At 35.5% G+C, this 24,077-nt stretch overlaps 1 protein-coding gene across 1 annotated transcript in view; it reads right to left on the bottom strand.

Moving 5' to 3' along the window:
* The window catches only part of LOC149785819 (DNA replication licensing factor mcm4-A-like), a 55,262-nt gene that overhangs the window by 5,914 nt on the left and 25,271 nt on the right, over positions 1-24,077 (bottom strand). Inside the window, exons 7-15 of the mRNA XM_089979767.1 lie at positions 22,551-22,793; positions 21,652-21,892; positions 17,561-17,652; positions 15,333-15,435; positions 11,165-11,341; positions 5,543-5,636; positions 4,574-4,728; positions 3,998-4,115; positions 2,727-2,968 (exon numbers count right to left, since the gene is read on the bottom strand). Coding sequence (XP_089835893.1) covers positions 2,727-2,968; positions 3,998-4,115; positions 4,574-4,728; positions 5,543-5,636; positions 11,165-11,341; positions 15,333-15,435; positions 17,561-17,652; positions 21,652-21,892; positions 22,551-22,793 — 1,465 coding nt within the window. The remainder of the gene's footprint in view (positions 1-2,726; positions 2,969-3,997; positions 4,116-4,573; positions 4,729-5,542; positions 5,637-11,164; positions 11,342-15,332; positions 15,436-17,560; positions 17,653-21,651; positions 21,893-22,550; positions 22,794-24,077) is intronic.

The following is a 24,077-nucleotide window of genomic DNA, read 5'->3' as shown; positions in this document are numbered from 1 at the left end:
CTTGTACGCAATGATACATTGTCAAGAAATTAAGTGAAACTTGTATTTTTACAGTAACAATAATCCTATTATCAAAATGCAATAAAGAAAATAAAGAACTTGAAATCACATTATAGTTAATGCACATAAGCGTGTGTGTGCAGTGCAAGAGAGGGAGAGAGAGATGAAACAAAATTTTGCCAGTGTACAGGACTGTATTTATTCAGGGCAGTTTTTATTTGTAGCTTTTGCAAAGAGACAAAAGACTATTTTCAGTTACCTGACAATTGTGATAATCCTTATGTATTATGACCATACTATATTCCATTATCAACAAACATTGCTAAATCAACAATTCATTCTTGTTTTAATTATGATATACATTGTCATAACAACCGCATGGCTATGCAGGGTTATTTACATGGCAATGAAACATGCTTAGCGCTTTGGTTATTCCAGCTGAAACCAGATAGAGGGCAATAATCGACAGAAGAGGTCAAATCAGCGAGGCTGCCAGTAGGGAAATGAGGCTCTGTTTAGGGAAATGTAAGTCTGTCAATGTGCTATTGAAGCCATTGTTCATACAGCAGATGTTTCAAGGACAAGCGATCATAAGCATTACTTGTTATTTGAACTCGCCAATAAAGATAACAATCGAGGGATATATCTTAGAATAGATTTGCAATAAAATGTTTATTATATCCACGTCAAAACAGTGCAAGTACTTAAAAGATAGTAAATGTATATATATGAATCGATTTAATGGAGTCTGTGACTTTCAAATCTATGATAGAAAATGACATGGTTTTATATTTTATGTTTGTATGACTATAATGAAACAATAAGACTAGTTGACCAATGGTCTGTGATCTTCACTTTAGCACGTACTGAGATTAATTTTTGTTGGATAAGAAAACATCAAACAGCTTTCAAACTCATTTTAAAATGCATGTGGTGTTTTGTTAGTTATGGACTTAATAAAGAGAACCAATTAACTAAAATATTTAAGGTATGTTCTGTGAAAATCAGTAGATATGGTAGTGACAATAAGAGAGCTTATGCATCGATCATTGTATTTTCTCACCAACAATTAGTAATTTTTGTAAAAACAACATGGCAATACAGTAGTTTCTATCTTTTTTGCAAATGTAAATCTTCTTAGTAGAAACTTTATGTCTGATAATTTAATGGATTTTTCGAAAAATACAAAGTGATATGTATGAAAAATATGATACATTTAAATAATGATTATTATGATAACTAGATTGTGTACGAAAAATTAAAGGGTATGAAAAAAATACATGAAATACGGTACTCTAAAATCACATGGCTTCTTTGCATGAAATGGGAAACATAGGTACCAAGTCTAATTCAAAATTGGTTATAGTGAGGTTCATGTATTATCCTAAAACAAAAATGCAACAAAAAATTTTTTTTTTTTAGCAACAGCATCTCCCACTCATTCCCCATATCCAATAAAAAGCAAAAAATAAAGAATGCTACATTGCAGTCCACTCCACTAATTCCAATACTTATTCACATGTACCATACAGTTAACATGTAGTGGGTAATAACCTGTTACAGTATACAATGTATAGTCATTAATATAAATTTAACCATTGAATAAATATTTATTTATGGTGTCCCAACAAATACAGTGTCCCAACATATACAGTAAACATTTATTCACCCTTTTGAGTAAGCTATGATGGAAGAATCTATGTAGTCACAAACACAAATACTTAGAACCATGTTTGCAAAGCAGGAAATGCAAGTCACAGTGACCTTCTTTGGTCAAAAGGATGTATACCTCTCCCTGAATAGGGTCCAAAAACAAAGACTGCACTATAGGTGAGGGTTTAAGTTACCACAGGACCGCAGAAGAATTTATAAGGGGAGGCTGTCCCAGCTGGGAATCAAGAAAATGTTGGAGCTGTTTAATTTTCTGAATGTTCATTTTATAATAAAGAGCTTTTAAAAATGAAGATGTTCACATTTTTTAAATTTATAAATTATCTTTATTTTCAAGCTACCCAATGAAAGATCCTTAACATCATTACTCCATGAGGTTTCAAGAGCATAATGTCACTGCTTTTTGTTGTTCTCAATTCACAATGTAACAAATTTCCTTTTCTTTTTCAAAATCAAGGAACATTTATTTTATGAAACAAGTGTGAAAGTCGAAATTCAATTTTTTAAAATTTGGTCTATTAGTAAAATACTTGTGCCATATTTCACTGAATGTAACAGTGAAACTTTCTCGTAGGTTAGTGGTTCTTCCACCACCATTAATACTGGCTGCCATGCATAGCCTATCGTATGCTGAAAAATGGCATTAAACCCCAAAACAACAAGAAGTCTGGTTACCTGTTTAACTTCATTGAATAAACACCCCCAATCTGGACTAAAAACCTAACAATCCAATATCTGGATTTTACTGAAATGACTGCTTTTTCTATTTTATTGTTATTGTTCCATAGGCTCACAACTTAAAAGTCATTTCAGTAAGCCCAATGGTAGAACTGCAAGGATTTGCAGAGCACCAAAATGTGCACAAACTTGAAGGTGTTCGTGCCAGGATGCTTTCTGTCATTTACACATTTCTATTAAGTAGTTCATCAGAAGTCATTTAGGATATATGTACTTTTCTTTGTAATAGTGTAAATTTTTCATAGCAGATGAACATTTTGCGTGGTAGACAGTAGAAAACCAACATTTCTTTTCCCTAAAAGACCCAATTTGCAAACCTTTTGGCCTCTTCCACGTCAGCTTCCTCTACCACCTGTGAAAGCCTCATTTTGGCATGAGCCTCTGATAGTCGTATCAAAGACTCCAGCTGTCGTGGATATGCGGACACCTGGCCACGTCCACTTCCAACCTGTCGCATGTCTACGTAAGCTTTTATCAGTACCTGACCAGCTTCCTCACTGATTTTAGGTTGGATGTACCGCTTGCTGTAGGAGAGGTAGTCTTTCAGGATCTGCATATCCTGGAAAAGTAACAGAAAAATTCAAGTCTATGAAAGAACAAGATGAAAGAGGCGTATTATAGAAAATAAAACGAAGTCTAGTAGTATGTTAATGTTTGGTTTTCTGGGGTTTAACATCATTTTCAAGACATGAACAGTAATAAATGGCAGCCATAAAATATTGTGGAGGAAGAACTACCAACCTAGAGAAAGCTACATGACAAGTTTTACACACTGGCAAAGCCGAGACGAACTTGCATGGACAGGAGTGGGACATGCGAGTGATCTGTAACGGCCAGCACCTTAGACCACTCAGACACACAGGGCCCCTGTAAGTTGATGAAACAAAAGCACAATTTCCCAACTCTAGTCCGGAATTTGAAAAATTTCTCAGCAACAAATTTTAAGTCTTCACCTAAAATCAAAGCCATTTCTTACAACTTTAGTTTGAAAATCAATTCACATGACCAGAAAAGAGAAGACAAGAAAATTTCTTACTAAATTCATCTATCACATCTGATACATTCGATGAAAAAATATTATAGAACATTTTTTAGTCTGAAACAAAGCTTTTATTTCTTGTTTTTGATTTGCATGACAGTAAAAGATGTGCACGTGTTTTAATCTAAGAATGTAGATCTACCTAAATATATAAATTCTAACTTAGAAAACAGGATTTATCTTTTGTAGAACATGTACTGGAGAACCGAGCCAAACATGCTTCATTATATGTCCCTTACTCCATATCACCACATAAAGTATGCATGCCCCCACTGCAGATTAAAAAGTCAGAGGTCAAATTGGCATCAGATTCATTTAGGACAAAATAAATAGGGTGGTTACTAATTAGGGGAGATAAAAAGACAACTAATTAGGGGAGTCAATGAGACAACATGATATAGGACTATTATCAACAAGCTAGATGTAAGTTGTTTAAAAAAGATGACTGTTCTGGAAGGTTGTATTGAATTTGAACCTGATCAGCATACTGATGTTGATTGCACTTTTAATCCAATAGGGTTTTCTTCTACAATTCAAAATCATACATACCACCATTTCCTCTTTCTCTCCCTCTTTGCCATGAAAGTACAAGGAGACGAGGTGACTGGCCAGGCGTCTATCATATAGTTCATCTTGAGGATCCAGCATCAGGAAAATTAAGTCAAATCTGGAATAAAAAGCATTAAGAATGATACGAGACTGCATAACTTAATCCCCCTACTTCACTTAGTATTGCATAGATTTTCTATATACCATAATCTGTGCCAGATATGCCCATAATAATCTGATGGAGTTTAGAGAGGATGTACCAGCAGCAGACAATCTACTTTTCTTACCAGCAAACGATGTCTTGTGACCTTTCCCCACCACTGACCTTGAGCTTAGCAGGGTGCATGGCAATGATTTAAAGACAATAAGGCATGTACACTTGGCCAAAGATTCAAAAAATATAACCAATATATCAATCATTTTACTGTGTTTGCCATTTGTGTAAAAATTTAAAGGATTAATTATTAAAAAAATGCAACATCTACAAAACATTTTAGTACCAAATTAAAGAATAACATGTATGAATCAAATGTGTATTGAAAATTAAAAGGTGCAACAAGATTGGGTACAACTTACCTTGACAGCAGGGTGTGAGGCAGCATAATATTCTCTGTAATAGTTTTGTTCTTATTCCACTGTGACTCTACAGGGTTAGCTGCAGCCAGGATGGATGTCCTGGCATTCAGGGTACAAATAATTCCAGCCTTAGCGATAGACAATGTTTGCTGCTCCTGGAACAAATTCATTTATAAACTTTAAAGGTCACAGAGGGAAATATTTTTATGGGAACTTGTTTCTGTACATCACAGACCTGAGAACTCAATATGCATAGTTTGTAAAAAAAAAAAGTTAAAAAATAATAAGTTTTATTCTGTATATATAAACAAAAAGTTGTTCAATGGCCCATCTTATAAGGTGACCCCTTCTGCAGCAGGAAAGTGCCCTTACAACAGGCATGACCTTTCTAGAGGGTCACAAGAGTTATCTTTGTTTGAAATGAACAATACATAATGGACGACTTACTTTTTCTATATTATGATTTTGTCATTTTTATTCTTGACAAATTTAAATAATGTAGATTGTGAATTAGGATAAATTTTATTTTTACTAAAGAAAATGTTAGCTGTTGAAGATTTTCCCAATATATGACCTTTAACTGAAATTTTTAAATGGAATACAGCATTTGATACTTGTTCTGTGCACGACTATCAAAATCCTATCAGATGATAAATATTTTGATTTTATTTACTGGTGGTCCTAAACTGACAAAGATACTAAAGTGACACTTGAATTGCAATCAAATACTCTTCACTAGTCTATCAATTGTAACAATGTGGTACCTACCTTGACATAAATAATCTAGACAAAAATAATATGTATTTGAAGAGGCTTGATGCAGCACGTGTGCCCACAAATTTTAAAATTTCCCCCCTGCAGAAAGTACAAGTCCCCCCACCCCCCGGATCAGAATGCACATTTCATAAGACCTTGAATAGGGCATCTCAATGACCACCATAAAGTTTAGATGTTGATGTAACTACTTACCATGACTTCATGCAGGACAGATCTTGTGCTATCATTCATTTTGTCAAATTCATCTATGCAACAAATTCCATTATCGCTAAGTACAAGGGCTCCCCTGTAAAAGAAAGTTTTAAAATAACAATGACCTTGAAGGGACTGACACTACTATCCCAAAAAATTTCAATCATTTTCAAGACATGACTAGATTTTTTAAAATGCTAAGTGTTGGAACCATCTCTGATGTTCTTTGCACAATACTTTCAAATTAACTGCTGTGGCTGCCACACTGGATGCATGATCACCAGCATCTTCACTTAGGACAAACTATATTGGTAAAAACTCCACATCAATGTGACCATCCATTCTGGAGAATCAGTAAGAAGATTTTCAATATGCTCAATATTCCCAGCTTGATGTCTGCATCATTTTCATTTAGGACCAAATGGACATCATAAGAAGTCTTTTAGTGAAAACCTGACAAAGATATAAATTCTTCTGGAGTATTAACACCCAAATATACAAATCTAGCCACCCAACTGAAGTTGATGCTACCATCCAAGGTGTAGAGAGGTGCATTTCTGATGTGAAATCATGGATGACTTGTAACAAGCTGCAGATGAATTATGATAAAACTGAGGCCATTCTGATCACAACACAAAGACTTTCTCATTCACATCCTTTACCTCAAACAATAAATATCAGCAACACCAACATTAACTTCAAACAATCAGTACGAAACCTAGGTGTTACTCTGGACAGTACTCTCATATTGCACCAACATGACATGAACATATGCAAGGCTGCATAGCTTGAGCCGAGACGCATGAGCTCCATTCGCAATTATCTTTCAGTTGATGCCACTAAAACACTTGTGTGTTCATTAATACTTTCAAGACTGGACTATTGTAACTCAATTCTGCGTGGTTCATCTCAATATCTGCTCCAGAAACTTCAAAAAGTTCAAAACACAGCTGCTCGGATCATACTTAGAATACCACGATCAGAGCACACCTCCCCAATGCTCTGTACCCTACACTGGCTATTCATTTGATCCAGAATCAAACACAAAATTTGTTCTCTGTGCTACATTTCACTGTCGGACTCTAGTCCAACATACCTATCTGACCTCACCCATGTGTACACACCAGTAAGATACTTGCGCTCCTCTTCTGACAATCGTATACTCATTATTCCCACTAGGAAAACAAAGTCATATGGACGGCGTTCTTTTGCATACCAGGGCCCAGCAACGTGGAACGAATTGCCCACTGAACTTAGACACAAAGACACAGTGATCCCATTTAAGAGTGCTCTCAAAACTCACTTATTTCGACTGCAAGAACAAACTTAAAGACCAAATAATGTTTCCTACCTTAAATATTCTCAGCATGTTTTTTTTAATGTTTTCTAATTTCATGGTGTTTGTTTTTGTAATCATTATACATTTTTTTATCTTATATGTGTTGTCTAATGTTGTAAAGCGCTTAGAGCTTCTAAAGATTAGGCGCTATGCAAAGTCCTCATTATTATCATTATTAAGACAATGTTCAAAATGGCTGCCATAAAAGCCATACTAGATTTCTAATTGGCATTATTTTAATTCTGAACCCAGAAGACACCACAAGATGTACGTGATTTAGATTTTCAATTTAGCTTTAAAACATTCTCAGTCATAATGCTACAAAGTGTGGCAGTTTATAGTGATGTCTAGCAATTATAAGATTTTCAAGATGGCAGCTAGGTCTGAGGAACAATTTTTTGGGGGGATAAACTAGACCTTGGGATGAATGTGTAAAGTTTCATGGCAATCCTCCAAAACGTTTAGGAGGTATAGTAACGACAAACCTGTGCTAACACATGGACAGACATCAGAGGACAACATGCCACTCAAAAAGCTCCTTTGATCCATAACTGTAAAAACAAAGGCAAGACAGAGCGTACCAGTTGCTCTTATGAGACTATCAGAGACTGCATTAAGCTACAAGAGAAAGGGGTAATTATTATGACAAAAATTACAGGATCAAGCAAGTTGTTATGTGCAACTTCTGGTGATGCCGACAATAGTGCCAAGTTTCATGACAGTGCTGAATTTAGGATCCCAAGAGAAGAGGTCATCATTGCCCCCATCTTCCTAATTAGAGAACACAACATTTTAGAGAGACAAAGGAAAATAATAGAAAGTACTGAATGCACTGTATAAAATAATAATCTTATTTCATCCGACAGTTTTGCCACTTAAATTTTATAGTCTGCCATGTAATATCATGTTTTCCGTTTGTCACTTACATTAACTTTTATTGTCTGTGCTGTACTATCACGTTTATCCTTGGTCACTTACACTCAGTAATAGTGTTATGATGTGTTCCAATAATATTAACAGGTCTGAATAACTGGTGCACCTGAAACCATGGAATTTTCTGTTATAAAGTTTGCTGTCATTTAACTTTAGTGTTCACCCATTATCTGGCAGCATTTCTTATAACAATTTCCATTATTTGCATAATTACTTATTTTCACATAAAAAAGATACAATTAAATGACAAATTTTATGTTAGCATAAAGTGAGTTAATTTTATCATTAATTCTACCTCAAAATAAATTAATCTTTACTGCCATTGATGTGCCTTCAACCTCGAAAATATAATACATTAGCAGCAACTCGAAAGACTCACAAACCTTGAATGTTTGGTTCCCAGATGTTGCTTTTACATGAATTGCCATCGTACAGTTTTGATTTTCTTTTGCCACTCCAACCATTTCTATTGCCTTTTGCCACTCCAACCATTTCAATTGCCTTTTGCCATTCCAACCATTTCTACTGCCTTTTGCCAATTCAACCATTTCTAATACCAGTACTGACATGGATAGACGCAGCTACTCCAACCATTTCTAATACCAGCATTGTCATGGATACAGGTGGCTACTCCAACCATTTCTAATACCAGCATAGACATGGATACATGTGGCTACTCCAACCATTTCCAATACCAGCATAGACAAGGACACATGTGGCTACTCCAACCATTTCCAATCCCAGCACTGACATGGATACATGTGGCTACTCCAACCATTTCCAATACCAGCATAGACAAGGATACATGTGGCTACTCCAACAATTTCCAATACCAGCAGAGACACGGATATATGTGACTATCCTGACCATTTCTAATACCAGCACAGACATGAATACATGTGGCTACTCCATCCATTTCTAATACAAGCACAGACATGGATACATGCGGCTACTCCATCCATTTCTAATACCAGTATAGATATAGATATATGTGGCAACTCCAACCATTGCTAATACCAGCACATACATGGATAGATGTGGCTACTCCATTTCAAATATCAGCATAGGCATGGACACATGTGGCTACTCCATCCATTTCAAATACTAACATCGACATGGATAGCTTTTCACTAATTGAACCATCAGGCTTCTTCAATTTTCTAAAGGAGAGAAGGCAAGATTTGTAGGTCATAGAGACAAAATATTGCAGAAAAGCCACTATTCTCCACCTAGGTGCAACACTGCATGGCAATCCATCAATAAGGGTCCCTCAAAGGGACTGACACTCTCCTGGTGGAAATTTGCAGGAATTCAAGAAAGACAAATTCTTTGTTGAAACTACAGAGTATTTAAACCATCAATGATATTCTTGAGAATCTTCAACAGAACAAATTTGATAACAAAAATAGTTTCTTACATGTCTGACTTTATGTTTTCACAAGACACGTGTGCAGCAAAAAGAAAATGTATGTCCTTTAACCTTGAACCGAACATCAAGATGGAAGATCATTCAACCTGTCAAGATATACCTAAGTGACAAGTTTGATATTTTTTGTTAAGCCAACAATTTATTGAAGTGCTATAATTTCAAGGCATTCTTCAGATATATCCACAATCTGGATTTGATAAAAATGAATCCTTGTTTATGTTATCATGCTCAAAAGCCAATACTGAAAGAAGAAAAAATCAATTTGTATATATACACCTAAGCTCAATGAAGTATAAAATGCAAGCAATGACCTTTGACTTTACTTCGAGATCAATTCTGTCAAATTTTCTAAACTTCTTCACAATGTGTTGATTGCCAGATCTGCACAATTATTTTCATTCAGAACCAATATTGCAAAAACTTTTAGTGAAAATTCCATGATGACAAGACCCTATGTTCAGGTGAAGTAGCCATACAAAGATTTTCTCTCACCTCTGTGTGGGTTCGAGTCTCAGATTAGGCCAATGTGGGTATGTGAGAAAACTTGCCATCAGCTTCTTGAGGGTCGGTGGTTCTTTCCATGGATTTCCCTGGTTCTTCCTCCACCATTAATACTGGCCGCCATGTATAGCCTAATGTGTGCTGAAAAATGGCGTTAAACCCTACAACAATAATATACAAAGATTTTCATCAAAGGAAGCCATTTTGGAGGTTATATCAGAATCATTCTAATACAGGAGCAACTATATTGCAAAAAGAAGGCTTTTCCTGTTTTTTAAGAAAATGTTGGTACCTGGCTTTCTGTTTATGGGAAGCAGATTTTTCAAATTCTGGGATGTGATATTGGGCATAATTTTCAATTTGGACCAACTACATATAGTGATAAGTGTTTGTGACGATGATGTCATAATCATCCCCGCATCAACGATAACAAGATTCAGTCATCATAAAAAGTCTTGCAATAAAAAACCCATGCTGATATGACCAGCAACTTAGAATAAGTAAAAACAAATTTTCCATTTGGCTATCACAGCCACAATAGGTGAAGTCCAAGATGCACCATTTTCATTTTCGGACCAACTATACACAAGAATACCTTTAGTGAAAAGAACCACATCAAGGCCATTCATTTAAAAGAGTAGCAATAAAAAGATTTTCAAGATGGTTACTATAAATGCAACATATGATATCCAATTTACACCATTTCCATTTAGGATCAACAGTACACCACAAAGTATTTTAGTGAAAAATCAACATCGAGACCATCGTTCACGACAAGAAGCAAAAACAAGATTTTCAATCTGATTGACATCGTAAACAAACAGACGTCAGAACAGCACTATTTTCATTTAGGTCCAACTAAACATCATAAGAAGTCTTTAATTGAAAACCTCAGGTTGATATGATCTTCAGTTAACAAGGAGTAGCAGAAATAGGACATACAAGTAACCCCATTGTCATCTAGGACCAAGAACATCTCTGGATGAACATGTGTGCCAAGAATGATGGCAATCCTCCAAGAAGTTGATGAGGTGTAGTGATAAGAAACTGCGGTAACAGATACATGACAAACAACAAACAGATCATCCCATAAGCTCTTCTGGTCTATGACCAGTGGAGGTAAAAACACTGGTGAACCAATCATTTTATTGAGTGCCAGACAGACAGACTGGGGTAAAAAATGTAAAGTTTCCAGGAGACAAGGAACAAATTTTCATACTTTATGTTGCAAAATAAGTAATGAAAAGAATAAACTGTGTCAAGTTTTTCTTGAATTATACAGATTACATAGTAATTAAATCAAATTTAGTCGTGAAAATGATTAAATCTGAAACAATTTTTTTTAGGTGAGGTTAAAAATAACATATTAGACATCTGAAAGAAACTATATTGAAATGAGATTCCTTTTTCTTTGCCTTACGTTTGTAGAACAAGCTGTCGTGTCTCAGGGTCCTTTGTGACGTAAGCAGTCAAACCAACAGCACTGGACCCCTTTCCTGAGGTGTATTGGCCTCTTGGGGCCAAGTTAAACACATACTGAAGAAGCTGAGACTTGCTGGTACCGGGGTCTCCACACAGCAGGATGTTCATCTCAGATCTGTTGACAAGATAGAAATGGAAACTAAGTCTCCTGTGTACAATGAAGGCCCATTTTACCATCAAATATCAAATAGTCAAAAAATCTCAAGTATGGTATATTGGATACTAAGAGGCTTATTCAGTATGGAAGAATACCTCGTATGTAAACTATATTCCAAACATTTTAACTGACTCGATTTTATTACATTACTGTCACCAGATCAAAATAAGGTTTGAATGAAAAAGGCATACATAATATGCAGTCTCTTGCTCATAATCAAATTCAAATATCTTGATGATATAAACCCATCTGCCAAGTTTTATACAAAATTGTAGGAGTCTGACCTGCCAACCCCAACAAGACCTTCTCAGTATGGCAATTTTTTCTTTAAAACACATGCCAGTCCCCACCCCTAGGCATAAGCATAATTATTGTTATTACAGTGGAACCCCGCTATAACGTGATAATTGGGGTCCACAAAATTGGACCGTGTTAATATCGGGGTCGCGTTAATGCGGGTTTTTACAGTATTTTACTTTTTTCAGAGAACAACTTATTGGCACATGTACGTTTATTCAAAGTCTAATGTATATGATGAATAGGGTAGCAACACCATCTATTATCGCGCCATCGTGGCGTGCAGTTCATCTATAATGCATGTAATTACATTGAAAAATTTCACAGATTTACAATAGTCAAAAAAAAACAAAAAAAAACAAAAAAAAACAAAAAAAAAAAACCACCAGATCATTGTGTCTGAATTCAGCATCTAATATACAGCATGAACCGAGTATCAACACCATTTAATTGAAATCTGATATTGTACCATCGGGGCTTGCAATTAATCCATAATATATGTTATTCCATTGCAAAAACTGCGCACAAATTTAAACTATTCAATAACTGTGTCACACATCATTATGTGTCTGAATTCAATGGGAAAAATTAACAGCAAAATTAGGTTAAGAAAAGATGAAGCAGGTGTACGGTTCATTACATTCCAGGGTCTATGAATTGTGTCTGTACAAATTTCATGATGCTAAAATTTTCTCATACGCATTTCCGCTTACATTTATCCACTGCAAATTTCCAATAATTAACGCTTGCAAGCCTATTCATTGAATGAATACAGCAAGAATTAACAATCAACACATGCTTTCATCGTGCATATAACTTTTACATCAGATTTTGTGAATTTCGAAAGAAACGTGTGAAGACTACTATACTAATCATGGCGCAAAGCGGAGAGAATAACTTGTGTTTGTGAACTTGCTTTTCCATAATGGTAAAATATTTTTATAAAACAAATAGGAAATTAATAACGAGTTCATAAACAAACACCATACCCATGTAAAACCAGAGAACTAAGTGCAATAGGTCTGCAATGGTCACAAGTCACTGTTATAAAAAAAAAAAATTAAGCTGAGTGCATGTACTATTTCATACCCTTTAAATTTCCAGCTAATAAAGCGGACATTATTTACTGGTCAAGTGATTGCGTCTAACAACACCACCAAGCCCTGCAAACATGTTGCTGAGGTTTATTGTCCCTTTCGTCATGATCACCCGATGTATGCCATTTGCATACACACACCCCAACATTAAGTAAAAACTTATGATGCAGGAGTTTTGCGTCATAAAATATGTGCAGTTTAAAGCATCTGAGGTACTCCAATAAAGCTAGTCTGGATCTCAATTTCCAATGAAGCCAATATATAACCCAGATCTGAATCAAACAAGAACAAGCCAGTATCCAGATTTCACCACAATTTCCATAATTTGTGCTTTCATTCCCAAGTCTGTATTTAATCAAACATCATTTTCATAAGACTGGAAGACACATCGTAAGGGTTGGCAGGTCTGGCGAGTCCCTAGATCAAAATGTAACAAGGTCAGCCAATCAGATGCCAGGCATCTCAATAACATGTCAATCTCAAATTAAAGAACCTGTCCATGATAGTGATAAGGTTGTTATAAACTCAACCAATCACATACACGATTAACCAATTAATATGTAAAGATCTTCCTCATAATCAAACTTGTTCAACATTTTTATAATATAAAAATATTTTTTTAAAAACATTATCTGATCAAATACCGTCAAGACTGCTTACAAAATGACCAATCAGATGACTGCTTACAAATGCCAATCAGATGCATTATTAAAATGAATTATGTTCACTCACAATCATACTTGGCCAAGATCTTTATGACATGAGCCTGTTTACCAAGTTTCATCAAGATCCTATAAAAAAATATATAGCCTAGACCAATAAAAAATTGTCATTATCAAATGAAAGATCACCCCATAAATATGCACAGGTCTCGTTTATGAAAAATCTTCAAGATATTAATCTATTTACAATATCTGATTAAAATCAGGTCAGAAAACCAGTCTCTCCAGTAGTAGCTCTGTTAATCATGTACAAGATCACATTGTTAATATACACAGATCATGTATATCTTTAATAACATATCTTGATGAAACATGCCTATTCTCCTAGTTTTATAAAAATATAATTAGAAACAGTCACTGAAGTGTTGACAAGTTCAACCAGATGCAAAATTATGTACATATGCATGGAGAATTCTCACAATTGTACCAAGATCTTGATGATTAAAGCCTACTGACCAAGTTTGATCAAACTGGCACTGGATACAGTCTCTAGAGTGACAACACGTTCATCACATGATCACCTTCAGCACATTATCAACCATGTACAAGATCTTGGTCACATAAGCTAAGATTTAAAAGACTGATCAAAATATAGCTGCAACAGTGGTAACAAGCCAAGCCAAGACGCAACCTCACCAATATGCATCGATCTAGCTCACTTTAAAAATTGCCCAAGATCTTAACAATATTGCTATTTTGATCAAAACAGGATCCAAATTATGGCTTACAGAGTGGTAATAAACTCAGCCAAACAGATGCAAGATCAACTCATTAATATGCATGGGTCTTGTTCATTAATGAACTTGTCCTAGACCTTGAATATACATGTGAATATTCCAGGACTAATACAAATTGGATCACAAATTAATATGAATAGAATTCACTCATTATCACACCCATCTAAGATCCCAATATAAAACATATTTTTAATCAGAATCCGACCAGAAATATGGATCTTAAAGCAGTAACAAGGTTAGCTAATCAGATGCAAGGTAACTTCATTAGTACACATACATCTTGCTCATTATCAAACTTGTACTAGATAACACAAATACATGTTCCAAAGTGGATCACAGCTGGAGATAAGCATATATTCCAAGTTTGATCCAAACTGGATAAAAATACAGCATTCAGAGTGTTGTAACAAACTCAGCCAATCAGATAAGAGATCATCTCATCAGTATTCATGGATCTCAATCATTAATGAACTTGTCCAAGATCTTTATGATATCGGCTTATGTTCCAAACTTGATCCAAAAAATTGGATCTGAAATATGGCCTTCTGAATGGTAACAAGGTTAACCAATCAGTTGTAAGATCACCTCATTAATATGAAAGGATCTTATCTGTTATCAAGCTTATCCAATATTTTGATGATATCAAAATATATTCCAAAGTTTTAGTGAAATCAGATCAGAAATATGGACTCTAGAGTGGTGATAAGCAGCCAATGATGGATGGACAATGGTCATCTCACAACCAAAATAGGGACACACCACAATCTCAGCTGACCTTATGGTCAGGACAGTTAAAAACACTAAACCAACCCGGTCTGCGTGGGTTCGAGTCCAAGGCTCGGCTAGCGTGGGTATGTGGGAAAGCCTGCCTGTAGCTTCTCGTGGGTCGGTGGTTCTTCCCGGGGTTATCCAGGGTTCTTCCTCCACCAGTTATACTGGCCGCCATATATAGCCTATCTTGTACTGAAAAATGGCATTAAACCCTAGAACAACAACAACAACTAAACCAACCACCTGAGCCCTCATGAGAGAACTGAGCAAGTTTTTCGAACTTGTACAATAAACATAAATTTTAAATATAAGATATAAATTTTACCTGAATTTTCCTCTTCCCGCGTTGGTGAAATCTTTCCTGGTGCCCCCAAATAATTGCAACAAAATTCCTTTCTTGATATCTTCGTTTTCATAGATGCTTGGAGCTGTAAAATAATTACTGATTATGCTACACCAACAAATTTGAAGAATGAAAAAATGTATATAGCCTTGAGGTCTGATGGCTTTTATTTTAAAATGTTGTTTTAACAGTTTTGAAGTTCAAAATAAGCTTTTCAGAGACTTGCTTATTGACAAACTTTTACACCCTATTCCTAGTCTCAAGTCTTTCCATTCAAGAACAAGTATGTTACAGTGTGGGTAGGAACAGAGACTCGGAGATGCTCCAAACATTTTCCATCTTATCGTCAAAATATGGAGAGAGAGAGAGAGAGAGAGAGAGAGAGAGAGAGAGAGAGAGAGACTGACTTAGTTCAATATTTACCAAACACTTAAATACCCATCCCTCTTTCTTTTTAGTCCACTTTATAAGGGCCCTATCAAAGTAAAAATCTTTAAATGATGTTTCTTCAAGTTGTATAAAATTCAAACAGTTGATTTCAAATGTAGAAGGGTTACTTTTCCCAGAACTTCTGCAAATATCAGAGAACCTACCTCCTCTCCTGGAGTTGTAACCATTTGTAGTCTGACAACCAATTTTGAAACTCTGCTGTACATTTTGGTTTCTTTTCTTAATATCTTTTTTTTGAAACTCTAACTGCATCTGAAACTGATGTTCAAATATCACACTCCGTTTTGTGAGAACTCTGCTACTTTTTTTTTATTCTCCCATTCACTTTCCCCATTTCCACCAGCACTTGCTTGACATTGAAAATAATCGCAATTTTATGTTCCACAACAGTTGATTTCACTTCTGGAAAGGGACCAAATTTCGCACATGTGCATATGAAAGGAAAACAGCATCAGTTGTTAGTGGGATTTCCAAGTATCGTTTTGCATTACTGTACATCTGCAGACTTTGGAAACGACGAGGTGTGGTGATATCTTTAGAATCTTATTTATTCGATTTAATGAAACAGAAATAAAATCTGAATATTACCACACATAGTATTTGTTTATATGCATGATTTTGAATTAATCTGTGAGAGTTCTAGGGCATCCCCACATTCCAAGTGCACAAATTTGTACAAATTTTGAATGAATCACCTGAACGTGTGCCTTGGGAGCATCTCTGTAGCTACTAGTAAGACACATTTGACATTCAAAGTACTTCAGTAAATTACAGGAGTCCCTCAAAGTGACTGATGCTGTATTGACCCTCAAAGTGACTGATACTGTACTGACCCACAAAGTGACTGATGCTGTACTGATAAAAAAATTGTTAAGGGATTCAAGACAAGACCATCTAATCCTCTGAAATATAGAATGTTTAAACGATTTCAGATATTATCGAGTAACAAATATTTTTAACATGGCCTACATGGTGACCATAGTGGAAATCAGGTTAGTACCAACTAGCCAATCTAAGAAGTCTTTTGGTGAAATCACAATACTGATATCAACAGCCGTCCAGCAGAAGTAGCTATGACTTTCAAGATGTACAATGAGGCAGTCATATTAGAAAACAACCATGGTGGCTATATTGGATATGAAATTGGCACAATTTTCATTTAGGATCTACTAAACACCACAATATATTTTTAAGTAAAATCTTCATGTTAATATGACCATCCTGTCGGGAGGAGTGTTGATAACAGGATTTTTAAGATGGCCACATTGATAGCCATAATGGATACCTGACCATTTTCATTCAAGGCCAACTATACCATGGGATGAATGAGTGTGCACAAAGTTTCATGTTAAATCCTTCAAGAAATTTAGCTATAACAAACTTGGGACAGCTGGAGACTGGATGAGGTACAACAAGCCATCTTGTAAGCTTGTCTTTTCCCTTAAGAATCCTTAGATACCTGACACTGATCAAAAGCAATTTTTGATGAACTCTTCATAATAAACCCTTTCTCCCAACATCTCGCCTCTTCCCATCCTTATTGTGCTTATATCTGTCATGTACTACTCGTCTTTCAACACAACCCAAGTAAACATTCCAATATTACATTCTGTGTTTCTTTACTAATTGCAACATGAACTTCAATGTGAATATTTCTGCAATATTGCATTCCTGTCCACCCACAGGTACTCGTCATACTTTTACAATCTGTATCATTATAATATGCAAATGTATGTCGGCTAAAAATCAAATCCACGTACCAATTGCATTAGCTAGTCTTTCATAAATGTCTGACTTCTTTGACAGCTCTTTTATAATTTCCATTCTTTCTGCTGGAATCTGGTTACTCTTCCTGGAACAATCAATTTCAATCAATATAAATTTTTATGGAAATTAATGCAGTTCGATATAGAGAATGCATCACACAGAAAATGCGTGTTGACCCATTATGGATCTTTATTTGCTCATGATAATTATCCTAATAGTTCAACAAAAAATCCAGTGAAAAATAAACAATGTTAAATTACATTTCAAATGTCATGCTAACCTAGTCCTTAAAATATAAAAAGGGAGGCATTGCAAATATAGCCCATGAATCAATCTAACCTTGTTTTGTGGGAGTAAAATTATAGATCTGTAGTGATGAGCACATGACACAGGGCCTCCCCATTCAATAGTTTGCTTGGTAGTGCCATAAAAACATTGGACAACCAATGTTGATGATGAGCATTCAGAGGTTAAAACTTCTCCAAATGATAAGTCACCTCAAGATAAAGGTGCATACAATCATTACAATCACGTCTCCACTGTCTTACCTGAAGACCTTACAGCACATTCTTCGGGGTCATGTTCTGTTAACTTTTGAATTAGCCAATGGAAATGCATCTTTCAGATAACTGAAAGTGAATCAAATCATTCCTCACACATTGATGTTCTTCACTCATACTGCTCAGTCTTCCAAACATGAAGATATAAGACTGCATCTGATTGGCTGATAAAATTTGCAATTATGGTAATAACATACATCACTAGAACATGGCCCCCTAGTTGCCATCACATCTGCATATAAGACAGTGATAATCTGATCTTAAACAGATTGAGGTGCATGATGACTTTGGCTGGAAATCCAAGTCATTCAAAGTAACATCAACATAAAGGTGCATGATGACTTTGGCTTGAAATTCAAAGCAACAGCAATATAAAGGTGTACAATGACTTTGGCTGGAAATCCAATTCATTCAAAGTAACATCAACATAAAGATGTATGACGACTTTGGCTAAAATGTAATATTCCTTAGTATGGTTATCCTGTGGGAAGCAAAATTTAGAAATATTGACAAAGAAGCATCAAAACTCTTCCAAATGATAATGTAGACATTTTCTTTTTAATTAAATTCAAGGCGTCATCAAAATGAATTTGGTTGAAATGCAGCAAAGCTTCGTAATGTTATGCCATGAAACTACAGTCTGGACAATGGGCATGATGGTGTATTACAAATTTGGTTGAAAAATGCAAAAAACTTAGTAAAGTTGTGCTTCAGAGAGCAATGCCTGAATAACAGGCAATCAAGGGCAATAACTTCTGTAAATGCCATCATGGAATGCTGGAAATCAGACTCACTGAAGCCAAATGCCCGATTTGTACAGGTTTGCTTATTTAATTGGTATATAAGTATATTGTGGTAAGGATCCTGACAGTACATGTACTGCACTATACTGGGGGTGGGGGTGGTTGTTGTTGTTAGCATAAAATTAAAGTATCTGCTTCAGCCTTCATTTGTTTCATTTTGTGTTTCTTTCAATATCTGCTGTTCTAGAATTTCCAAATGAGACAAGAAAATTTTTAACTGTATCTTATATCCCATTCATTCCACAGAAAATGTTTTACTGTCTCTTACATCCCATTCATTCCACAGCAGTGACACAAAATGGTCAATAAAAAGCCTTAAATTCATGTACAAGCTATTTTTTGCAATGGCCTTCAACTCTGACCTCAGAATAAATAGGCATCTTCGGTACCTTAAATGCAACCTATCTACAAACTTTGGTCAAGGTACATGGTCTAGAAGAACATAATCTACTTATGCAAAACCAAATTCTTCTTTGACAGTGACCTTGACCTAATTGGCCCTGAGTGGCCGAGTGGTCTAAAGCGCTCTGCGTTACGGATCACTGCCATCTCACCTCTGTCTGCGTAGGTTCGAGTCTCGGATTCGGCCAATGTGGGTATGTGAGAAAGCTTGCCAGTAGCTTCTCGAGGGTCAGTGGTTCTTTCTGGGGATTTCCTGGGTTCTTCCTCCACCATTAATACTGGCTGCCATGTATAGTCTATCTTGTGCTGAAAAATGGCGTTAAACCCTACAGCAACAGCAACTTGACCTAATTACCTTGCAAACCCCCAAGTCAATAAGCTTTCTTCAACAAACCGTAAGCCAAGTCAAGAACTGAAATTTTTCTGCAGAAATTATAACTCATTTTTTCAGCCAGCGACTTTAAATTTTTTAAATAAAGATTTGGCTTCTTTGTTAACCTAGGTGCAAGCCATTCACAAAATCTGGTCCAAGCCTGTAATGAAAACTACCATCATTATGCAGAACCATTGTTACTCTGTCAGTATCAGCGATCCTTGACATTTAACCCCACCCAAATCATTTGGTCTTTCCCTTAACCCAAGTGGAAGCCCAGCCACAAAATCTGATAAAGGCTGCCGGCAAAGTTATGTGCAAAAGTGAATGGTAAACTACAGTTAACATGCAAAATTGGATTATAACAGATGGACAGATAGACTTGCATCACAACAATATATGCTTCACTTTTTGGAAGGCATTTAAAAGACACTAATTTCAACCAGGGTTGGTAGCATATTTCCTTAAAAATGTTCAAGGTTTTCTCATGGTTTTTCAAGGTTCAAAATCATGTTTTTCAAGGTGCATTATTACATTAATTTTAAAGGATACATAAATGAAACTGCATGTAAACACAAGTTAATACTTACTATTACTCGATGCGAGGAACATTTCTTGCAAATTTATTTTTTAAAAATAAAAAATAAAACATGAAGTCAGTAGCATATCATTGATATCTTTCCCATTATTATTAAACATCCTGCATCTGGGCATTAGAATAATGTAGTCACTGAATAAAGTTTATTTTACTCTGTCTACACTATTTACAAAATATTTTAGAGTGAATTTTTCAGTTCTTGTAGCTTGTCATCAATCTGTTTTTCAAGAACTCCAAGTTTAGCAATTTTGCCCTTTTCACTTTTCCTCAAATTATTTTGATGTGATAAAGGAAATTTTCCTATGGCTCTTTGCTTTCAATGCAGAGTCATCAGCTGTCATTGTCTCAATGTCTTTTTCAGTACCTTCCTTTCTTCTTCACTCATCCCCATAAACAAAAAAAAGATGTTTGTTTTTTTATATTATCGCTTATTTAAAAAGTGTATGAATATTTTAAACTTTTCCATATTAAATATATATTTCTCTCAGCTTAGATTTATTCTATATTTTTAGATTATCGTGTTCATTGCAATTACTGTCTGTCAATAAAAAATTGACTATACAGTTTCTATTTTAAAACTTTAATTTTTGTTCACAGACATGCCTCTTTTGTCAAAAATGATTTCAAGCTGAAGGCCTCTGGTTTTGCCTGTATTAAACGCCATTACAAGAGCTTAGTTTTTTTCCAGCTGCATGTGACCGAGGAGCACTCTTCCATTCTGGCATAATTTGCATTTTGCAAAGCTCTCTGAGAAAGATCTCATAATCCAAACTTTATATTTTTCTTCATCTAGCCACCGAAGTTTGAATAGGTAGCCAGCCATACTGAAGTGAATGATTCAAATTAAAACCATTGCTACATCCAGGCTTCGTAAAATCGGAAGTTCAAAATGTATGACTGCGCAGTGGCCAGTTGTGGAAAAATTTCCGTTCCAGCACAAACTTAGCGAGAGATTATTTTTTTGGGGTTGTTTTTATTCAGCCTTTTCTGCTTATTTAATTCTGTAACACAAAACTATTAATTCCTTATGGATTCATGAAAATCAAAGCTTTTCATGGTACCCTGACAATATTTTGAAATTTTTAAGGTGTTTTCAAGGTTACCTACAGACCCTGTTCAACGACTGGACTAAAGTTTTGGTCATGGAAGCCAAGGTTTAAAGCTCTTACATAGTTCTGCTGTATATGATCAATGGACATTGTCTGGACAGGATGATTCTGAAATATGCTAGACACTGGAACAGCAACTGGCACAAAAATATATGATGCTGAAAGAGGAAATGACTTGTGTAAGTATCTGCATTAGTAGGTAATCACAGCTTTCAAAGAGAAACAACAAAATGGCTAACCCATCGTCTTCATCATCCTTTTCTTCCTGCAGTCTCTTTGAGTCTATTTTGCGGAAGTGGACTGCGTCAATGTGAGTCTTATAAACTGATTTGACATTCCTCATGCGTGGATTGACACGGAGGGGTGTGGCACGGTAGATTCCTGTGACAGTCACTCTATCACCTGGTTGGACCTTGTCCACTAGGTCATTATGTGCATACAGTATCACAGTGTGTGGAGTCTGGCCTGGGGGCATGTCCTCTGTAACAGCAAAATAAGATCAAGCTGCAGGTTGAAATCAGTTATTAAATATTATTTTCTTCAACACAGCTTTTGATATTTAACAAAACACATTAGCTATTACAGGGCCTGAAAGTAACTGGTGTGAGGTCTGGGCTGGAGTGTATCCCACTATGAAAACAAAGTCATATGGACAATGTTCTTTTGCATACCAGGGCCCAGCAACATGGAATGAATTGCCCACTGAACTTAGACACAAAGACACAGTGATCCCATTCAAGAGTGCTCTTAAAACTCACTTATTTCAACTGCAAAAACAAACTTAAAGACCTAATAATGTTTCCTACCTTAAATATTTTCAGCATGTTTTTTAAGTTTTCTAATTTCGTGGTGTTTGTTTTTTTGTAATCATATCATTATATGACAAGCCAGTGTCCAGATTTTACTGAAATTGTATTTCCATAATTTATTATTTCTTCATTGAGACAATATTTTAAAGGTCTTTTCCTTAAGACTTATGACAAAATAATAAAGGTTGGCAGGTCTGAAGATGCAGCAATGTTGTATGGCCACTGATGACTGGGGCTGAAGAATAGCTCTGCTCTACTATGGTGTCGTGAACTAATAAAAAGGCAACTAACACAGGGTTAATGTGGATAAACATGGGTAATCAACTTACCCGGAGATTCCTGGAGTTTAATCATCTGCTTGTCACTGAAATGGGAGCGATTGTGTACAAGAGCGAAAGAATGGTTGGTGTTACAGTTGGTGCAAAGTGTTGGTTCTGCAATTCTGCCTCTGTCTATTTCTGCAGAAGTTGTGTTCCCACATACATAGCACCTGAAGAAAGCTTCTCTCATCTCAGGGATCAGGGAGGATGTACGAATCACCATTCCTCCAATAGATATCAGCTGGTCAATATCTGAAATGATTGAAACATATAAAGTATGCAGAATTCAAGAACATATGCCATACGTATTTTTTAAATTTTTTTAAGCATTTTAATTTTACCTTTTAATCATAAATTCCTGTAACATTAAGTAGGCAACAGCAGATAATATCAATAAATGAGGGAATCTCTACCAAAAACAATCATGCATTATCAGGTGAATATTCAAATTTATTCAAAGAATTACCATATTGTTGATCCTATTGTTTATTTTATCTTCCGCAGTTGTAGCAAGTTTTATATATATATATATATATATATATATATATATATATATATATATATATATATATATATATAAAAATAAATATATATATATATATATAAAACAATTTCTGGGAGACCATGCCCTGATTTTATAAATAGGACACAATATTTGAAGACAGGACTTGGGTATAAAATGATGATAAACTTAAAGGTATCGTTTTCTCCATGACCGTGGAGGTGAATGGACATCTCCATATGCATCTAATGGATCAATTATGTAATCGTTTTGATAGCCAGGACTGTGCCTCTTGTTATCAAACCCAGGCATGTTCTCTTCTAGTTTTGATAGCTAGGTCTGGCCTCTTGTTTTGACAGCAAAGCCAGACCCCTTGCTTCTTCTGATAGCCAGGCCTGGCCTGTTACTCATTTTGACAGCCAGGCCTGTGACTTTTACTTCTTTTGATAGCAAGGCCCAGCTTCTTACTTTTACAGGTGCAACCAACCTGCTTCAAAAATTCTGTCTTCATGACTGGTCCCAAGTCATACTGGTTTTAAGTTGGATTTTGTTGATGAACATCCTCTAAAAGAGATTAGTCCAATGTCAGGCAACTTGATGAATCTTACATTGGTCCCTCTACATATGAGGTCTCCCTGGTCATGATGTGGAATTTCAAAATAGCTACACAACAAATTGTATTTTTTCAAATCTATGTTGCTGTTATTCAAATCTGAATGCAATATCTGTGGGGAATGGGGTGGGTGGACTGCAGTTATGTGCATTGGAATGGGGTGTGGAGGTACAATAAAATATTCCATCACAACACAGAATACACTACACATGGTTTTTAAAAATAAATTTCCAGGTCATTCCAATGCAACATGGATGAAGGGCCAAAACCACAAGGTCACTTATAGCCAAGTGAGCTAATAAAAAATGAGCATAGATTTTTTTTAGGTTCTCCTGCAGTCTATACACATTTCTTTATAATATCAAGGATGACAAATTTTCTCTACATTTTTAAACTTCTGCAAGCAAGAATTATATGCCAT

The sequence above is a fragment of the Sinohyriopsis cumingii genome, chromosome 13, assembly GCF_028554795.1.
Source record: "Sinohyriopsis cumingii isolate HCF-2022 chromosome 13, ASM2855479v2, whole genome shotgun sequence".
In the NCBI taxonomy this organism is placed as follows: domain Eukaryota; kingdom Metazoa; phylum Mollusca; class Bivalvia; order Unionida; family Unionidae; genus Sinohyriopsis; species Sinohyriopsis cumingii.
Note: the sequence above shows the minus strand (reverse complement) of the source record. Positions and strands in the feature narration are given on the sequence as shown.